The sequence below is a fragment of the Nyctereutes procyonoides genome, unplaced genomic scaffold, assembly GCF_905146905.1.
Source record: "Nyctereutes procyonoides isolate TBG_1078 unplaced genomic scaffold, NYPRO_anot_genome, whole genome shotgun sequence".
NCBI classification, from domain to species: Eukaryota; Metazoa; Chordata; class Mammalia; order Carnivora; family Canidae; genus Nyctereutes; species Nyctereutes procyonoides.
The window spans coordinates 54,281,701-54,303,189 of record NW_026575043.1 but is presented as its reverse complement, the minus strand read 5'-3'; the positions used below and the strand labels follow the sequence as shown (position 1 = coordinate 54,303,189).

The 21,489-nt window shown below is 39.9% G+C and overlaps 1 protein-coding gene across 9 annotated transcripts in view; it reads right to left on the bottom strand.

The window, feature by feature from the left end:
• Positions 1–21,489, bottom strand: part of HECTD4 (HECT domain E3 ubiquitin protein ligase 4) — a 189,096-nt gene that overhangs the window by 68,954 nt on the left and 98,653 nt on the right. For 5 of the 9 annotated variants that reach the window (XM_055322034.1, XM_055322036.1, XM_055322035.1 and 2 more), the window contains exons 16-32: positions 20,860–20,980; positions 20,053–20,181; positions 17,856–17,980; positions 16,015–16,168; positions 15,390–15,490; positions 13,281–13,479; positions 10,793–10,939; positions 9,573–9,677; positions 8,130–8,293; positions 7,329–7,562; positions 5,974–6,166; positions 5,681–5,785; positions 5,078–5,166; positions 4,349–4,524; positions 2,231–2,366; positions 1,973–2,114; positions 1,704–1,870 (exon numbers count right to left, since the gene is read on the bottom strand). In XM_055322034.1, the coding sequence (XP_055178009.1) occupies positions 1,704–1,870; positions 1,973–2,114; positions 2,231–2,366; positions 4,349–4,524; positions 5,078–5,166; positions 5,681–5,785; positions 5,974–6,166; positions 7,329–7,562; positions 8,130–8,293; positions 9,573–9,677; positions 10,793–10,939; positions 13,281–13,479; positions 15,390–15,490; positions 16,015–16,168; positions 17,856–17,980; positions 20,053–20,181; positions 20,860–20,980 (2,487 nt within the window). The remainder of the gene's footprint in view (positions 1–1,703; positions 1,871–1,972; positions 2,115–2,230; positions 2,367–4,348; positions 4,525–5,077; positions 5,167–5,680; positions 5,786–5,973; positions 6,167–7,328; positions 7,563–8,129; positions 8,294–9,572; positions 9,678–10,792; positions 10,940–13,280; positions 13,480–15,389; positions 15,491–16,014; positions 16,169–17,855; positions 17,981–20,052; positions 20,182–20,859; positions 20,981–21,489) is intronic. The other 4 variants (XM_055322038.1, XM_055322042.1, XM_055322037.1 and 1 more) reach the window with 3 other exon arrangements.

Below are 21,489 nucleotides of genomic sequence, written 5' to 3'. Positions count from 1 at the left end.
GATTTTATTTATTTATTCTTGAGAGACAGAGAGAGAGGCAGAGACATAGGAAGAGGAAGAAGCATGCTCCCTGTGGGGAGCCTGATGCAGGACTTGGTCCTAGGCCTCTGGGATCACGCTCTGAGCCAAAGGCAGATGCTCAACCACTGAGCCACCCAGGCATCATCCTAGGGTAGATTCTACAGTAACTAATATTAGTTGAAAACTGGAACTGTGTGGATTAATCTACAAAGATATGCTACAGAATACTGTTTATAATAGCAAAAATATGTAAATAAAACCTAAGGTTGAAAATAGGGATTAAATCTGAATAAAGGTTCGGGAATATGATGCAACCACTAAAAACATTATAGGAGATATCCGTGGTTAGGATAAAGACAGACACATACACTAGAATGTTACAGGTTTTATCTTAAGATGCTGGATTTACTTTATATATACTTTGGGATTTTCTGCATTTTTTCAAATGTTTGATATATGACATTAATAACCAAGGGGAAAAGGAGTAATGCTCCCCGGGTTGTGGAGAAATTATTCTGGGAGGAAGCTGTAGTGGCCAGTGCTACTCAATGGGCTTTCTGGGCATCCACTTTGGTTGAGTGAGCATGTGACTAGCCTGACAAGGTGACTGACAGCTTTTGAGATAGCAGTCTAGGAGGGTCTAGAACTCTTCTCTTACCCAGGCTCTCTGGGATTAGCATGTGTTGGGGCACACCTGTGCTGGACACAAGTAAGAACTGATGTCTTGTTTTGTAAACCGCTGAGATATTGGAGAGTTTTGTTTCTGAAAAGTAACCTGGCCTCTCCTGATTGACACAGAAATTTCTCAAGATATTAGCTCTTAGTTAACACATTTTCCTCCAGCCACTGCTCTCTGCTTGCTGGCCAGAATTTCTCAAAAAGCTGTCAGGAGACACAAGTAGCCCCAGGCAGTTCTAGTCCAGGACCTGGAGACAGACACCTTTTCTATTTCTTTCTGAAGATCTTTGAAGCCCAGTAGGGAATAGTATAGCAAAACTCCCACAAAGAAGTTATTCAACCTTTTTCAAAGTTCGTATCTACAATTATGTTTTTAGAAATTGACCCAGTAAAAATAAGCACAAAAATACACAAAAACATAGGTATAAGGATACTGACTACATCACTATTAATGCAGAAATAAAGCAGACAAAATGAAGGAGAGAAAGAGAAAATGAACCATGTGTTCACCAGGAGGGGAGGAGTTAAATAAGACCTAGCCATCCATATCTGGAGGTCCACAATGTGCTTAAAAACTATAAAGCAAACCCAAATGTACTGACATGAAAAGACAGATTTATCCAAGATATATTGAGCAAAATTATTTTCATGTCTGTGTTATATAACAGTATAACATAATCTAAATTAAGAAAAAAAATCATTGTATGATACACACTTCTGTGTACAAAGAGAACTAAATAGCTATTTATGTGTGTGTAGCTGATACAAGCAGCTCTAAGTGAACAGGGTGGAATTCAGGAAAGGAAGCACAGTAAAGAGACTTTTACTTTCTGCTACATAAGCTGAAGTTATTATAAAACTGTGGGATACTTTTGAAAAATAAAAGCAGAATTATTTTAGGGGAAAACAGTAAATACCACTATATTTGGCCTTAAGAATAATATTTGGAACAAATGCCTCTTTCCCCCTAGACAGAACGGTATGAACTACTAGAAACAACTGACCTGGGTCCTCCCTGAAGGACCATAGTCACTGGACCCACAAGGTGTGTCACGCCCCCGACACGCACAGCAGCCGTCAGCAATTCCCGCATGTGCACCAGTGCCTGCTTTCGAGTATTTCCCCGCCGCCACCTCGTCTGTGCAGCCAGAAGAAAGCTGCTGCTGGACACCTGAAAGGCATGAGAAGGAAGTCCACCTGACTCTTCGTGACTGTTCCAGGCCCCCGATGCTGTTAGGTGCTATTCGTCTGTAGTCAGCAAAACATGACCTACAGCTTGGTCAGGGTTAGTGCCGATGAAAGCAAACAGTTGCCCCAGCAGGACACTGTAGGTGGGCTTGTCCCTGCTATCCTCAATGGCCAATGACTGCAGGAGAGTAAAGGAGCTGCTGCGGTGGCTGGTCACATGGCGCCGCCTACAGGAAAACAAAATAACACTAGATCACAAAACAAGAAACTCACTCAGGGAGTGTGTTTTAATGAATGTATTCAGCTGCATGTGGGAATCCAACCTTAGCCATTAGCCATTTACCTCTGATTTGCTCTAGTAAATTCCAAATCTTCATTACCAATCATTTCCAGGTCAGAAGGAGCCGACATGCTGCGAAGAAAAACAGGCTGCCGCACAGCATGAGATATCACCTTTGTTTCTGAAGCTGATTTACAAGCTGGAACAGAAAAGAATAAAAAGATTGGCATATCTGCTGTCTGATTTGTGAGGACAGCAACAACAGTTATGCTACCACTCTAAGAGTATCTTCGCTTTCTAGGAGAGTTCATCCACGAAACTAGTGAGTACAGCACACTGATGGTTTTTAGGCTAGATATTAGGGTAAAAAAATGTTTAAACCTAGATATTAGGGTAAAAAAAATATTTTAAGTGTGAAAAACCATAATCTTTTTATTAAATTTGGTTTTTTAAAAAAAGGCTGACTCATTTAATTTCATAAACTCAATGTTCACCTTCATATAAGCATTCTAAAAAGCCAGAAAGGACAGAGAAAGTAATTTCTGGAATCAAAAATTTCTTAATTCAAATGAATTATTTGAATCTGTCTTAAGAATGATTAGGCAGGGGATCCCTGGGTGGCTCAGCGGTTTGGCGCCTGCCTTTGGCCTGGGGCGCGATCCTGGAGTCCCGGGATCGAGTCCCTCATCGGGCTCCCGGCATGGAGCCTGCTTCTCCCTCTGCCTGTGTCTCTGCCTCTTTCTCTCTCTCTCTATGTCTATCATAAATGAATAAACAAAATCTTTAAAAAAAAAAAGAATGATTAGGTAGTGTCAGTCTAAAAACAATTTTTAAAGATGTTATTTGTCAGCAAACTATTATTTCATGATCTCTGATGGCAAGAGCCTCTTGGAAAGCATCATCAGTCTTCCTGAGTAGTTAAGTCTTTATACGAAACCTTTAATTAACCAAGGCCTAATGTGACCAGGGACATGGTCAGCAGACCATCTTGGTATGTGATCATACTGCACACATTCAGCACACTTCCCCTGATGGTCTCAGCAAATGGGGTCTCCTTTGACCAGGGTTGGAAACCTCAATCACCCTAGACTTCTTTCCCATGTGAGGAGAGCCCTGGGCACTCAACTAGGATGAAAACAAGTTCATGTGCTTGGCAGTGTCCATTGGACAATGGGGTTTGATAACCTGGAGTCTCATGTTTACTCATCCTGCTCTCTCAAGGTAAGACTCAATACTTGTCATTATGGGCTATCCCCCAGTATTGGGGATCCTGCTTAAGAAAGAAGACTCACTGATTTCCCTCAGAAATGTCCTTTCAGGCTAACAATTAAAATGTGACCAGGAAAAAAATTAATAATGAAAATTCATGTTAGAAGTTTCCACATAATTACCAAAGGTGCAATGCAAACTCGGCTGTAAGAGGAAAATCTTACAAGATTCACAATGTCAACTGCCTAATCGTACACGTTACTATGAAAATGACAAGCTGGGGTGCCTGAGTGGCTCAGTTGGTTGAGTGTCTGCTTTCAGGTCAGGTCATGATCCCAGGGTTCTGGGATCAAGTCTCATGTTGGGCTCCCTGCTCAGTGGAGTGCCTGCTTCTCCTTCCTCAGCTTCTCCCCCCACTCATGTTCTCTCTCCTTCTTTCTGTCTCTCACTAGCTCTCTCAAATAAAGAAAATATTTAAAAAAAAAAGAAAATGACAAGCCATAAACTAAAAGTAAGGGGCACTAGATTTTAAAAATAGACATCCCTGGGCAGCCCAGGTGGGTCAGCAGTTTAGTGCCTGCCTTCGGTCCAGAGCGTGATCCCGGGGATCCGGGATCGAGTCCCATGTTGGGCTCCCTGCACGGAGCCTGCTTTTCCCTCTGCCTGTGTCTCTGCCTCTCTCTCCCTTTCTCTGTGTCTCTATGAATAAATAAAATCTTTAAAAAAATAGACATCCCTGGGCTCCCAAGAAAAACTAAAACTAAACCCCTGATACTCAGTTGACTCACAAAACACACAAATTCAATGAAAAGTCCTTCTTGGCTGGAAAAAAGTAAAAGGCAAAAATTTTTAAATGTTGACATTTCTTTTTCTCCCTCCTAGAAGAACACAAGAGTGATTTTTCTCTCAGTAGCTGATGTATATTTTATGAACAGACTAGTGCAGAATGCCTGTGTGGGGCTGGCTTTGTACCCGGTGTTTCCGCGGGGGTCCCCGAGATGCTTCTTGTGAGGCCAGACTGGGCCGCGATGGTGACATGTAACAACAGCTCGGCTCGATTCATTAAACTCTTCACTAACGTCTTCGTTTTAGCCAGTGGGTGCAAGGGTTTCTGAATGAGAGAATTCACTTCTTGCAGGAACTTCTCCCTATAAAGAAAGGCTGATGTGCATTTAGTCGTTCTTAGGTTCACCAAAACCAAGGTTTTTTAATTACAAAGGATATAAGTAGAGGAAAACTAAGCAAAAGTATCCTTCCCCTTCCCGTTTCTCCAGCCAAGAGAACAATGCTATAAATGGACTGATTTTAGTTCCTTTTGTCCAGTTTCTGATGTCTATATGCTAATTTTGGAAAGCTAAAATAAAAATTTCCAAGTTTACAAATGAGTTCCAACTCAAATATTTAGTAAATGTATGCGATTTTTAAAAATATCTATTGTGGGACGCCTGGGTGACTCAGCGGTTTAGCATCTGTCTTTGGCCCAGGGCGTGATCCTGGAGACCCAGGATCGAGTCCCACATCAGGCTCCCTGCATGGAGCCTGCTTCTCCCTCTGCCTGTGTCTGCCACTCTCTGTGTGTCTCTCATGAGTAGATAAATAAAATCTTAAAAAACATATATATCTATTGAGACTAAATTTTCACATTTTGTTTTAAGCATCAAGGCAGTAAATTAATTTTACACAGTTATTAACATCACTAACCTTAGTGATAGGACCATGTTTTCAAGATCATTTCCATCAAAGGAGACTTCTTTCATTGAACACAAAAGTTCTAGTTCTTTCATTTTGTTCTAAAGAGGAAAAATCAAGAAAAGATGGTAGCCAGGATCTGTAAAAAGTGAGTTTTACTGTTCATGTTAAAAGGAGTAGAGAATTTCGGAGAGGGGGGTGGAGAACCACTATCTCTGGTCCATATTTCTATGCCAGAGCACATTTGCAAGTCCCTATTTAATATTTTTATGATTACAAATGGCATCAACTACTTTCTGTGGACTTCCTTGGTCCTTATAACTAATTGCTCTTTGTTTCCTAAAGTTTGCAATCAAAATTTGATGATGGTAACTTCCTGATAAAACTATCAATCAGTTAAAAATAACTTAATAATTTATATTTGGAATATTGATATGTTGATCTAATTGATTTTATTAACCTTTGTAAAGAATGGGCACATTTTGGCATGTGTAACATTTTAATAGGTAATATTATTTGGGCTCTACACACACACACACACACACACACACACACAATACATACCTTTGCACTGTAAATACCAATGCCCAATGATAAATCACACAACTTGCTCACCTCATTGAAATGGTAATCATAGAAGAAAGGCATGTTGTTCTCCAGCTTCCCTTGCATGGCATCATCAACCTCGCTTTGCCATTTCTGTTCCAATTCAGCAACACTCTGATACATTAAAAAATAAAACAATGTGAGAAGAGATGCAAAATAAAAACGTGCAATCTGCAAATTTGGAAGTTTTAGTTGTAACTTTTTAAAAATTCAGGTCACTTTTTCAACTTTGTTAAATTTCTAGGGAAGAAATTATTTCTGACAGCTGTAAGAGAAATCTAAGCACATTAGCCTTCGCTTACCTGCAGCTGTCTCTCCATGGCATTGAGTTTCTTGAAGGTCTCACCCATAATTTTACATAGTAAGTCATATTCCTCTGCATGTTCTTCTTGATACTGGAAATTTATTAGAGACTGCAGTGCATCAACCAAGTTCAAGTGCTTAATAACACAGGATACCACCATTTCCTCCATCACATCTGGCTGAATTACCTCTCTGTGATTACAATAGAAACTCATCAGGTATATGCCATGCTCTCAAACTACCAATCCAGTATTCAGTAGGTTGAAGGGTATAGGCTTTGATTTAAATATATTAAATATTCACCATACCTTCTTTATTACAATAAAGAGGCATGAACATCATGATAGCTTTCATATCAAGTGGGCAATAATGTGTAATATGTTTAGATGACAAAACTGACATCAGCTGATAAAATGAAAAAAATTAGAGACTTCATTTTTTATAATTTTTAAATTTTTAAAAATATTTCATTTATTTATTCATGAGAGAGAGAGAGGCAGAGACACAGGCAGAGGGAGAAGCAGACTCCATGCAGGGAACCCGATGTGGGACTTGACCCTGGGTCTCCAGGATCCTGCCTGGGCCAAAGGCAGCACTAAACCGCTGAGCCACCCAGGCTGCCCTAATTTGTACATTTTGAGCTAGAGTCATATTAAAGCTGGATGAGGTCTAAGACTAACAAAAGGTCTTTGGCACCATTTGTGTGCCAATTAATTTTATGCAGTAGCATGGCTTGTGGTATTTCGTACATATGGATGTTGGGCTGAAAATGAATGGCGCTTTTGTATTCTTCATTTTAAATTTCAACTATTCTTAAGTTTTTTCTTTCTGAAATGGCCCATCATGCCTCAGAAGACAGGGCAGAGGCCACCAAAATGACTTTAAGCAAGAATACCACAAAGACGTTTGTAGCTGCATGACTTCACATTCCAGATTAAAGACCCCTCAACATCTCTCTCTAGACTAAGGAAACCAAAGTTGAGGACTACGAGGAGGCAGTCAAACCACCTGAGAAAAACTCAGAACTTGTCAAACTTTAGCATGCCTCAGCATCCTATGCTTGTCAAACTTGTCAAAACATCCCCACCCTCAGAGGTTCTAATCCAGCAGATGTGAGATGCAGCCCAAAAACTGACAAGTGCTCCAGTGGTGCTGCTGCTGCTGCCCTGGGGCCTATACCTTGATATCAGATGGCCTGGAATACCCCCAGAGCATGTGGTTAGTGTTCATTAAGTAAATGTAAAATTAAAGGTTCATTTGCTACACTAGGATAAGAAATTTACCCCCTTCCATTGTTTAAATATTTTTTTCCAATGGGAAAAATAAAGCAATAGAGCACTATTTAGCAACATACTTTATACTTGGTCTGAATTGAGGTCTAGCACGCCCAGAAATTTCCCTGAGCTTTATCATAATTCCTGGAGGCAGCCTGATCCGGGGCAAGTCAAAGTAGTTTCCAACAGGAGGCACAAGAACATCAGAGGGGTAGGTGAATTCTCTGTCTTCCTCAATGGTCAGTGGCAGTGGAGATGGGCTTGGAGTCAGGGCAGGAGAGATCACACCATTGGCCTCCACCTGCCACTGGCACCTGGACAGACAGAAAAGAGGTTCTTCATTTCCTCTTCCATCTGGAAAACCACTTAAGGTTTGCAGATATATCAAACATATGAAGGATCACATCATGTATTAAGTATTTATCAAACATTTTCCAGAGGCTAAAGACCCAGGAGCATTATATGAAACCACATCTTTGGGAATCTACCTCCTCCCCAACATTTTCTTATGAAAACTTTTAAATATACAGAAAAACTGAAAGCAGTCCATGGTTAATGCCCATATACCCACCACCTAAATTCTAGAACAAACATTATGATACATTTGTTTTATCACTCATCTACTTATCCTTTTGGGGATCCTTTATTTAATTATATAATGTGCAGGTTGGAGAAAAGCTTATGAGCTATAATTTCAAAACTAGTAAAGTAAGGGCCAGAAGGCAGTTTGGTATAATTTTCACCTTCTTTCTTAACGACAATGGCACCCATGGGATCATCAGGCAGTATGCACAATGAGCTGGGAAATGGACTAAAAGTAGTTTTCCACACGAAGTCCTTTTTCCTTTGTGAGCAAAACTAGCCCTAGCTGAGCCTTTTACCTTTGTAAAAGTTTGGACCGCAATAGCTCCTGACAGGCTTCCTCTTCTTTGGTAATTTCTGGTCCATTATACAGGATTCTCAACATGGAACAAGCTAACACAGACAGACCTAAAGCCAGGTCTACCAGAAAGGGCAAGCCTCCAGATACGTCCTCCGATGACTCCTACAACGCAGACAGGAGCAAACCACACTGGTCAGTGTACATGGCGGGGCACTTCCACCTGTGCTGCACCGCACTGCACGGTCCCTGACCACAGAGGCTTACAGAGCAGCACCACATATCACTGCTATGGGACACAGGGACAGTACCCAATACCATGAGTAGCAAGATGGTAGCATGGAGAAATGACCACAGAGGGAAGTCTCAACACAATTCTGGAGAGAGAAAGAGCTGGTAAGACTCCATATTAGAGACAGCACAAATCACATGCAAGATTCTTTGGACTGATTCCTTTCTGCTGTGCCTATCTGGGTATAAATCATTATTTTGCTTTGTCATCTCCATCCTGTGCTTGAGCCAAAATGTTGTCAATCCATCTACTGAATTCATTCAATAAGTACCTGAGCATATTATTCTAGGTGCTTGAAAAACAGCAGAAAAGAAGATCCCTGCCTTCATGGAGCTTCCATTCTGGCAGATACTTCTTTTTTTATTTTATTTATCTATTCATGAGAGACAGAGAGAGAGAGAGAGAGAGAGAGAGAGAGGCAGAGGGAGAAGCAGGCTCCACACAGGGAGCCCAATGTAGGACTCGATTCTGGGTCTCCAGGATCATGCCCTGGACTGAAGGCGGAGCTAAACCGCTGAGCCACCTGGGCTGCCCTGGCAGATACTTCTACTTTCAAGAGTGTTAGCTTGGTTAAATTCAAGCAATCTCCAAGCCTAAAACAGGTTTTACAAATCAGGCAACTCTAGGGTTTAGAAGAATTCCTACCACTCTCTTCTCTTTTTCCAGGTGAAAGAAGAATTTACATAGATTCCTAAGGGAAAGTTACTATTTGAAACTGCTAAAAGGAGTAGATTAAACTCATATACAGAGTATAACAGTGTAATTAAGCAGAGACAGACCTAGACTAGGAAGATGAGCCTTTGAGAATACAATGAAAATGTGATCCCACTACTGTAAAAACCCAGAAGCCCAGTGCTTACTTCTATTAGGTGTTCGAGTCTTCTTCGCCCTATGGAAAGATGCTGGAGGCAGATCACCTCTCCAGGCTTTGAAGACAGAGCCCCTAGCAACAGATTCTTTCTGTGCTGCCAAATGGATTTTAGGTTTTATTCCACGAAACTACTACTTATGAGAGTCTACTAATGCCAAATGGAAGAGAGGATGAAACCATGGCTCATATTCTGCTCTGTTTCCAGGGCAAATATGATGTATGTAACCAAGGCACACAGGAGAAAGTACATTATGCCCACAGCAGTGGTTAGATTCAAGTACCTGAGCGCGAACTGTGCAAGCAAAGCCCCACATAGCTTTATCAGGAGTGTTGTGTTCACGGCCACTTCTCATTTCAAAGGAGAAGGTGACTGTATCTCCTTCCACCTTAAAATTTAAGGGGGGAAAATACACTTTAAAAACAAGACACATGACTTTCAAGAGAGCAATGAATTTCAGAGATTTACTTTCAAAAGGACCACAGCAATATTGTACTCCTTTTGTCAATCGCTTGTTTGACTCAAATTCCATCCCCTCTCATCTGGACACCAATCTTCCAGGTGTCTCTCCTGACCAGGCAGGTTTGGGGATGAGGCATCTGTGAAAAGGGCCACAAGTGCCCAATAGCAGGATCAGAGTAAAGATTAAATCTTGAGCATAATTTCAGTAAGTTCCTCAGGCTTCTAGTCTTTCTGCCCTCCCCCTGTCCACTTCACCACCTCACTTGTGCTGGTACGGCAGGCAAACGGCCCGTATCTTGAAGAACACAGAGTGCTGGAAGACCTTGCTCTGTATTGTAGAACCAACACCACAAGTAAGAAACAAAACGTAGGAAATGAAAGAACAATTAAAAGTGTCGTGCTGATGCAGATTTGGATGCATCGGGACTACATTGCTGGAAGTAATTTGCTGTCTGTGGCTCAATTAAAGAGGGTATGTAATGCATTTGAGAGCAAGGCTCCAAGAACAAACTGGAGAGTTTTTCAGGTTTTAGTGGGCATTTCAGTTCATATTTATATTCTAAGTAGATATGTTGTAGTTCCAGGGCCCTAATTACAAAGCATGGCTGATTATCTTATCAATTTGAGAATGGATCATTAGTCTTGCTCCAAAGGCTCAAATTCATTTGAAAACACCCATTCCACATTTTTTAACTGCAAAGGCCTTCTGGTTCTAGGATACCCATCACAACAGAGGGCAGAGAAGAAGCAAAGTGGAAGAACTAGCAGGCCTTTTAATGGACAGGGAAGGAAATACTGTGAGCACTCAGTTCCTGGACAATGGATCCTAGTTCTGGAGTGGACAGGGGTCTGATGCCCTACAAGTGAAAGGAGGGTCATTCTGAATGAGGTCATGAATCTATATGCCTGGCAAGAGAGCCCCAGCTCAACAAAGCACCCATGGACAATTTTTTTTTCTGGAATTGGAGTTAATGCTCGAGCCCAGAGGAAATGGGAGTTCATTTTTCTTTTCTAGGCAGTGGATCTGACTAGATACCATACCTTCACCAAGTCTTTGGGCCAGCCAGTTCCTAAGACACTACGGCTGCCATATCCCAGTGTGTTGCCTCCATACTCAGCAACCTTCCTACTGTTTGTGTTAGGCCCCGCATATATCACCAACTTCAAAACAGAAAATATACTGTTAGACTGTAAAAGAAAAACAAAAACAACATCTACAAATAAAAAGGCTGCAAAGAAATGTTTGTTTAAAAATACATTTATAACCAGGTACTGGTGTCATTATTATAGAACTAATATTCCCTGATTTTTTAGGTATAAGCAATACTGGTTTGGGTGCAAATATTGTCACAATTTAATTGCCTTGGGGAACCTCACATTAACATAGTTCTAACTCAGCTATTATACATATATGTTTTAAGTAGTTATTTTAATGCTCAATAGTGACATTTAACTTATTAATAACAGGTACAGTTTGCCCATTAAGTCCTCCCCCAAATTAATAAAGTGAGCAAATACAGAGAAAAGATGGTTATATCTAACACAACAAAATAAAGGCAAAAACAAACAAACATAAAAACACAAAAAACAAAAATTCAATGAATGAGGATTTTAAAAAATGCAACAAATTGAAAATAAGCCATATATTTTTAGAATGTTGCTTAATGGTATAAAAAAGAAAATGACACAAATTTAGGCCAGAAAGGGGGCCACTGCTTCTTGGGTCAGTTTTCACATATCAATTCTTTTCTTCAATAAAGGTCATTCCTTTATATCCAATTAACCAACTTTCTAATATGCAGGAGATATACTGAGAGGTCATTTGGCATTCAAATCCTTCCACTGGAAGAATGAGGCTCTGGGTTCTGTAAATACTAAGTCCTGTCTTCTAACATGCACTCTGACCACTTCTGACTACACAGGAGAACTCTGTGTGGATCTAGAAGCTCCACTTTGCCCTTGACACTTATCATGTTGTGCTCTCTTACCCGTTTGGACCTTTTGCTGACACCAACCAGGGACCACTGGAAAAGTAACTGTTACTTTTATCTGTTTAGTATGTCTCGCTGTGCCCCCACATTTAACACTGATGCCCCCACACACACACAGGTGTGGGCTAGCATATGACAGAAGACACATATTACTTGTTTTTAAAGGGGAAACAAAATGACACCGACTGATATGGTGACCTCTCCAGTTCTATTTTATTTATTTTTATTTTTTCTTAAAGATTATTTATTTATTCATGAGAGACAGAGAGAGAGAGAGAGAGAGAGAGAGAGAGAGAGAGAGAGAGAGAGAGGGAGAGGGAGGAAGAGACACAGGCAGAGGGAGAAGCAGGCTCCACGCAGGGAGCCCGACGTGGGACTCAATCCCAGGTCTCCAGGATCATGCCCTGGGCTGAAGGCAGTGCTATACCACTGAGCCACCCGGGCTGCCCCTTTCCAGTTCTATTTTAAACATTCATATCACTTTAATCTAGGAAATGGGGGTAGCTGATGCCAAGAGCTATGAGGTGGGGAAGGCTGATGGCAGGAGATTTATTCTTTTTTTTTTTTTTTTTTAGGAGATTTATTCTTTGAAAGGCCCACCAAAGATCACTGTCTAAATTCTCTTGCCTCTAGCTAAAGTGAGTTTTGGAGGTAAACCCTAAACCCCTCTGGACACCTGGGTATCTTCAATATCCTTAAAGATGATGGGAAAGAGGATTCTATAATTGGCTCAGCGATGTGTTTCACCATCTCAGAGTATGTACCTTAAAAAGTTCTTTATTTTTGACCTATAAATCCCCCAGGATGGGATTTAAGACCTTTGCCCTTACTCAGTTCTTAGAGGAGATGACAGATAGCTAACAATCTACATAAAAATAGCCCTTTATATGTACAAAGCTATTAGATAATCTTTCAGTTGCTCTTGTATAGTTATATGTGACAACTTCATTCACCTTTCGTCCTAAATTCAACATGACAGTTTGCAATGCAACAATATAAACAGAAGAAAACACTTCTACCCCTCAAATGTTTCCTTTCACTTAAAATTGTTAAACCACCAGGTTGGAAACTACTTTTTCTCAAAATCTACATGGGCCTGAAGTTCCTGACAACAAAGAAAAAATAATCTCAATAAAAATTAAACAGATCCTAGCATATCTGAAACTCTTCTAAAAGGCCACCCTTTCCCAAAGAATACACGAGAAGCAGTTAATGACTTTATCTGTCTACAGGAATTCCAAGCAGAGAAGGCAGGCAGTAGGTAAGCAGTAAGGAAAACTTCAACTCAGATCTAAACTTCTGAAAGCTTACAAAAGTACACTTTCAACATGTCATGAAAACACAGTTCTTAGACCACAGAGGTGCTGGTTCTTTACTTCCCCAACCACTATCCTTCAAGGCATATCTTAAGAAAGCTCTCCAAAGAGACATCTGCAGACAAAAATAAGTCAAGAATGGTGACCAGCAAAGAAAAATAAGAAGCATCTAAGAAATCAACTTATTGGAGGTGGAACCAATACTAAGCTAATCTTGCTTACTTTGTCATAGTCATATTGTGAAGAGCATCTGCTATCAAATCTAAGGTACAAGCAGCGAGCTCCTGGAATGTGGACAGTTTCTTTAAATTTATAGTTGTCTCTGACAGGGTGGACTGTTTCCACAGTCTTGCCAGCAGCCCATGGAGCAGGAATCTTTAAACCAGTGAGAAACCCTGGCTCTTCCTTTTCTTCCAGCATCCTAAAACCAGACAAAGAGGAAGTGATTTAGCTTAGTAGCAAGGAGAGGAAAAAGGAGGTGTACACATAGTAAAATGTAAAAGGTTAAGAAATCTTGTTTTATTTTTCCACATCCTCGCGGCTTTTAAATGCTAGGTATCAGTGGCAATCAGAAACATTTTTAAAACTCCTATATTTAAGACTCTTTTGTAGTTGTTGCTGTTGTTTGACAATGCATTTGCATTTTCACCCTCTCTTTTGAAGAAGGAAAGCCCAATTTGTATCCAGGAGAGGACCTCACCAACTCTCATTTCAAGTTTCTCAGGAAAAAAAAAGGATGCTATAAAGTGCCCTTAAGATTGGTCACTTTCCAAATCCCCCAGGATCAAGGTCCCTTTTGATGATATCTCAATGTCAATTGTTGAAAATTCCATCAGTCTACATGACTACTTTTTACTGTAATTTTTACCAAAGAAAAGTGCCTTCAGACAAACATTATATGGTCTCATTCATTTGGGGAATATAAAAAATAGTGAAAAGGAATAAAGGGGAAAGGAGAAAAAATGAGTGGGAAATATCAGAAAGGGAGACAGAACATGAAAGACTCCTAACTCTGGGAAACGAACTAGGGGTGGTGGAAGGGGAGGTGGGCAGGGGGTGGGGGTGACTGAGTGATGGGCACTGAGGTGGGCACTTGACGGGATGAGCACTGGGTGTTATTCTATATGTTGGCAAATTGAACACCAATAAAAAATAAATTTATTAAAAAAAAGTGCCTTCAAAGTCCTCTTACCTACTGTAATTAAACTCTCAAAGACTTCCCAGGCCAAGGCTGTGACACAAACTCCTAAAACTGATGCTTAGCTGTTGCAGAATGGATTCCCTTCTTTCAGCTCTGCACTAGCTAATATGGCAGCCACTTAGTCAAATGTGGCCATTCAAATTGAATCTGAATTAAAAACAATTGAAAATTCAGTTTCTTGAGTACATTAGCCACACTGATGGTCACCAGTAGCAGTGTGTGGCTATGGCTGATGGTCCTGGACAACACAGTTGCAAAGTTTTGTCACTGCACAAAGCTCAGTTGCATAGCACACTGTTACAGAGAAACACAAAAAGTTGTCCCTTTCTGATCAAAGATAGCTATAATAACATATAATTGACACATAACAAACTGCAAGTATTTAAAGTGTACAACTTGGTAAGTTTGGACATATGTATATACTAGTGAAGTTTCCTCTTTCCTCTCAGTAATCCAAGCAATCACTTTTTGCTTTCTATCACTAGAAATTAGTTTGCATCTTCTGGAGTTTCATATATATGGAATCATACAGTATGTACTTTTCGGAGGGGTGGTCTGGCTTGTTTCACTCAGCATAAGGATTCTGAGATTCACCCATATTGTTGTGTGTATCAACTGTTCATTCTCTTTTATTGCTGAGTAGGATTCCATCGTACGAATATATTGCAATTCATTTATCCATTCCCCTGTTGATAGACATTTGGTTGTTCTTGTTTTGGGTTATTCCTAACTAAAACTGTTGTGAGCTTTCATATACAAGTCTTTATAAGAACCTATGTTTTCTTCCCTCTGTGTAAATTTCCAGAAGTGGAATAGCTAAGTCATGTGGTAAGTGTATGTTTAACTTCTTAAGAAATTGTCAAACTATTTGCCAAAGTCACATTTTACATCTCCATCGTTGGTATATGAAAATCTGTCAATCTTTAATCTCTTAATCTGTGGGGAATTTACCCTAACCTGGTCCTGTAAATCCACAAAGCAACTCTATAATTATCTCTAAAACATTGACCCTAAAGTCTCTTTTTCCAGTTACATAATCCTTGCTAAAAACCAGTGTTGTAAAAGGAGAACTAGGCTTTCACCAGAAGAAAACAAGGCAGGGGTTCCTGCAAGAAAGCAGCATCTTTCACCTCTCATCGGGGAACAGCCTGCCCTTCTGGTCTGATGCACCACATGGGGAACAGCCCACCTCGGCAAAAACTGGACACTGGGTTTTAAGCAGCAAAGCCGTCTGAAACACAAAACCATCATCATGTCTTAAAGTGCTTACTGTCAGGTATCTGGATGGTACTAGAGCCAAATTTAGAATTCTCACTTAAGTCATCTTTTTACAATCCTTGTCTGCCCTCCTTCACGAAGAAATGCTTTGCTACTTAGACCACTTAACATCATTTTATTTAATGCCAGAATGGCACATATCCTTTCTATTAGTCACCAATAGCCGGCAAAGACTCAGGAGACTGAATATAATGGTAGGATCTCAGTAGCATTGTAGATTAGCATTTTTACAGTTACCCAGCAATCCATACTTGCTAGAGAAGAATGCAGTATGTAATTTAGTCAAACAGATAAAATGATTTTCCTTAAATTTTCAGTTTATTTTTATGACATGGTATTTTTCTTCATTCCATTGTTATTTCCCTTGGCTTCTGACAGACATGGTTATGTTTACTCGGCCTTCAATAAATGCACACAGCCACAATGTGAAGCAGGCCAGCCGAGGAGCAGCTCACTTTGGCACAGCAAGGATCGTACCTGACTGGTGTAGAGGACCAGCTGCACTAGCTGAGGCATCAGGGCATCGGCCATGGTCAGAGTCTGTAAATTTGGATGCATCAGTGAAGTCAGTAACACTGGAAGAAGGTGACCAAGCATAGTAGCCTTAGTAACTTGTTCCAAGCCCTTTAACCTACAAAAAGTTCAAGAAAACACATGGCTTAAGCAATTCCTAATCACGTGAACCGGCAACCATCATCTTTAATAAATTCTCTCACACTGCATTTCCTTGAGCTGCTTTGAGCACCTCTAGCTATAGCAATTCAGTCCACAAATATCCCACTGTCTACCATTGGGGGAGAGAACAGAAATCTAGTAATCCGTGTCACCTTCAACCCGTGGTTTTGCCAAAAAAGTGTAAATGGTGCATTTCACAGCACCTCTGAATCACTTTATAAATGGCTTCTAAGGGACGCCTAGGTGGCTCAGTGGTTGAGCATCTGCCTGCGGCTGAGGACATGATCCTGCAGTCCTGGGATCGAGTCCCACATTGGGCTCCCTGCATGAAGCCTACTTTTCCCTCTGCCTGTGTCTCTGCCTCTCTCTTCCTCTGTGTCTCTCATGAATAAATAAATAAAATCTTAAAAAAAAAAGTTTCCCTCAAATCACTCCTAAATAAACAAATAAATAAATAAACGTTTCTAAAATACAAATGGCTACTCTAGGTAGTTACCATGTGCAAAGCACCCCCTTGGCCCTGGCACTGTGGGCGCTATGCTGTACAGAGTCTCTGATAGGGAAAAAATAACTGGCTACAACACAGATTTTTTATTTGTTTTTAAAATTACATTATCCCCTCCCCCTTTTTATTGAGCTACAAAAAGATATATGGCTGTATAAATTTAAGGTGTATAATATAATTATTTGATATATGCATACATCGTAAAATGATTACCTAAAATCACATTCTTAATATCCCAATCCTCTGCTAGAAGAATTAAGATATGTGACTCACCCAAAGAAATATATGGGTTATGTAAATTCTCCAAGGCTACTTAGGATACTGGGATTGATTGGAACAGGGAACAGACCTCACATCTCTCAGGCTCTCAGACTGTCCTTCCTCCCCAGGACAAATCTGCACCATGTGCCAGCAGTGGGTCCCACACATCCTAACAAGCCACAGTGTAATATCTATCTGGGCTATACAGTCCCCAATTCCAATCTGGCCACTTACTCTCTTGGAAAAGGCAAGAAGCAGGGACATGGGGACAGACGGGATACAGGAGGAAAAAATACATGGCAGGGTTGTTTTGGATCAGCATCTCTAATGTTAAAATTGTCAATAAGCACAGATGTAACAGCAAACTATAGCTGAAATGTTCATGGGGAGGACTAAGAATGAGCTTTATTACTGGGAAAGAGATTACCCTCTATATAGGTCACTCCTATATTTGCAGTAAAATTACAGTAAAATCTTAAGACGTGTCAACATCCTCTTTTGCATGGCAATTAATTTTCTGTATCACTAAGTCATCTCTGTCTCTCTAAAGTCCTTATCATGAGGAAATCCAGTGCATATCGTGCTGAGCCAGATAGCTGAAGGAAAGGCCCATTTGGGAACAATGATGGTGGCAGACCCAAATGCCACCACAACCTTGCTGCCCCCTTAGACCATGGCTGTTAGCCCAATCTCACCTAAAAGCACCATTAAAGAGTTTGATTGCACTTGGCATTGAAACAACTTGCTGTTTCAACCTATTATCACAAAAATCTTTCTATATTAAATGAACATTTGATGTTCTAAAAGATTTTGCTTTCATAAGCAAATTCTGTTTCCTGAAGGGCAGTGGGTCACAGCTCACGAGCTAGTTCCTCACCTCTGCTCACGGTCAGCTAGGTCACTATTTATGAGGGCAGTTGTGACCTGTTGTAGCATTTCCAACACTTCATCACATCCAGTCAGGATTTGGGTGGCAAGAGCCAAAATACTGACTTTTAGCTCCTAGGTAGAAAATATCACATTATTATTTTTAAGCTTTGTGATGAGTATACATTCACACTGACAACATGAAATGATGTATTTAATGACACATTTCCAAATTAAATAATGAGGTGGCCAGAATAAGCCCAAAGCAGTAAGTTCCGCGAGGATGTCAAGTAGCAATTTGATTTGGGAGGCTAAGGTCTGGAGTGCTGATAGAAATACGCAGTATTTCACGGGGAGCACACGGAGTCCCTGGGAGAAAAGGCATTTCTCCCATCGCCTCCAGCACAAGAGAGCTCCCGGTGGCCAGCCCAGAAACTCTCCAGGTGGAAGATTGCCTTGGGTGGTATGAGGATAGCTAAAGAGAAAAACAGAACAGTAAAAGGCGCATGTATAGGCGGTGAATAAAATGAGACAAAACACAACATTCTGAAACAGTACAAGTGACCTTTTTACTTAATGTTTTAAACCATTACACTTGAAAGCAGGCAAGTTAAAAAATTCAGTTAAAGTAGCAGGCAGTTACAGGCTATCAAACATTAAAAATAACTATTAGAGAGTTCCTGGGCATACAAATACTAAATACTATGTTTAGAAGTACTAGTTAAAAATCATAGAAATGTTTAGTGTACAATTATTTTCTATTTTAAAAAAATACAACCAACCTAAACCTTTAGGTGAAAACTGAGTTTTTAATTTTTCCCAGAAATACTGGACACCTTGGCCTCTTCTGCCTTTACCATGAGTATTTTTCTCCAGGGGTTAATGAAGAACTTATGGAATTTAGCCTTTCAAAGAGAAAACACTGGTTTTCATTGCTTGGACTTTTTGGGGGCCTTTCTTGGAATTAAGATGTTTTTATCATTAAGAGAAACGGAATTCCGAACCAGCAGGCTAAACCATGGTTTAAGTCACACAGATCTTGTCAGCCCCTGCGTGCTGATTGTGGCACAGGGCAGGCATTTCACACACGTCCTCTCTGACCCTCACAGAGTCTTGTAAAAGGAGACCTACTGTCCCTTTTCACTGATTAGGAAACTAGGGCAAGAGAAGTTAATCAATTGTATCAGCAGTTTGAAATGATTAATTCATGCATTTTTGCCTGTTTAAAAAAGGATCGTATAATAAGATCAACTCATAAACAGGAACTAGCAAGTGTATTGGTTTCATGGTACACATGCATAAAGGAATAAGAAGAGGACTATGATGACTTGTAGCTTTATGGCTTCTTTGGTTAATTTTTCAGTAAGTTTTAGTCAAAAGTTTTAATTCTCTCACAAAGAAGAACTTCTCAAGAACAATGCAAATAGGGACGCCTGGGTGGCTCAGTGGCTTGGCGCCGCCTTCGGCCCAGGGCGTGATCCTGGAGACCCAGGATCAAGTCCCACGTCAGGCTCCCTGCATGGAGCCTGCTTCTCCCTCTGCCTGTGTCTGTGCCTGTCTCTCTCTCTCTCTCATGAATAAATAAATAAAATCTTAAAAAAAAAAAAAGAACAATGCAAATAACAGCCTCCAGCATCTGTCAAAATTGTAACCACCACTGCAATAAAAAAAATCTCTGAATTGCCATGTGGGAACAAATTATTGAATTTACACAGTAGCTAACTTAAAAATAATTACAGAGAATGAAATGAGCTGTAGGTTTAGAAATTATTCAGCATAAAGGTTATGAGAAAATTATCACCTTTGAATTTATTTGAATTCAGAGAATATCATAAACCAGCCACAATGTCAAAATTATTCAAATGTTATACACCCAGATTTATTTTATCTATATATACATAACTTTCAGATGTGTATGAGATCACTTGTAAGTGCCATATTTTATAGTTCTTTAAAAATATGAAGATAAACAAGGCACAAAAAGATTGACAGGAGCACATGGATGACACATTATGAGAGTGTCACAAATATGGTAACCAGTGTGCAATGACATAAAAACCTATGAAATGAGTGACCTAATATTACCTCTCACAACAATATAAGCCACATGGTGAAATCTGACATCATAATACACAGAGATTTAGCCAATTAAGCTGTGCTTTACACACTGGGTAGAAAGCATTGTTAGAAGAAAGCTTGGTGTTTACCTGTACCTTCAATGTCTCTCCCTGCAAGGAGTTGTCACTGTCATCATTCTCATCAGGTTTAATCAAAATAGTGTTACTGAGAAGGTGGTTCTGAACTGCCATCAGATAGCGCAGGCAGGAGGATGCAGCCTTTAATACAAATAAGGGCATTTAGATGATCTACACCCTACTGAAAGAAGGGGTCATGTAATCCTCATGTGTTTATAAGATTTGGACAAGGGAAGCAAAAGAGAAAGTACAGAAAACAGACCAGGTTAGTTTCTCAGGTGACTTATTTCCACATGGTACATTATTTGACACATTCACTGTAACTTTGTGCCTTCTGCTACATAATTCACACTAGTCACAGATACTTACTTAAAATTTTCCCTCTTAGTAAATTTTCTTCCCACCCTCATCCCCTCTCATGCTTCCACTAGAAAAGAGCCTACCCAAACCCTTAAGAGAATTTCTTGGTTCTTTTCAGTCTGTGTAACAGTGATGCTTTAGAAAACAATGCTATATTAAAAATTAAAGCAGGGGATGAACGACGCTCTATTTTAAATAAAATGAAAACATCCAAACTCAAACAATTTACTGCATCAAGACATTTAAGCAGGAGGAATAAAGTCTTTAGAGAAAGTATTCCAAGTGGATTTGTTCAGTTCTGTATTTCCAAGAGAAACAGACACCCACTACCTTTCATCAACTAAGACTGCCTTGGAGAGAGTGTGTTACAGCAGTGTGTACATACACACTTCAACATGGTAACATGAAAATAAGGATGTGTGATATAATTTTGCCTTCATTAAACACATTTTTACTTACAGGCACAGTTGAAAGGAGTTTTTGAAAATCTTCTTTAGAGACAGTTTGGCACTTGGTGATTAAGATACAGGATTCCCGTACAACAATCTTCAGAATGTAGTGTAAAAGTTCATCATTTAGTCTTTAAAATGCAGGAAAAATGTAACAATAAGATATTGATGGTTTAATAAAAAAGGATAAGTTGTATACAATTGGTACAAGATATCAAATAGAAGGCACAAAATCAGCCCGTTCTCCTAAGTAAATCATCTTATTCAGTAATGATGCTAACAACTGGGTGTATTATTTAAATCAAACTTACAGAAACACAATGGTAGCCAAACACCCAGTCCAAGTATTTTATAAACATCAAAGAAAACCAACACCTTCCTAGCTCTCACCACACCTTTACCCTCTCTCACAGCCCAGTGATTTGGAGAGCACTCTTCAAGATTTTTAAATAAACTCCATCTGTTATTTCCACAAAGAACTTTCTAGCAGGCCTAAGTTACTCTGGTGATAAAACTGAAAAATGCTAACATCGCTTCTTAGGGCAAATACGGGATTTACCATCTTTCAATTGATCTGATTTCAATTTAACATGCTAATTATTATATCAGATATTACAGGAGACTAAAGTTGATCAAACAT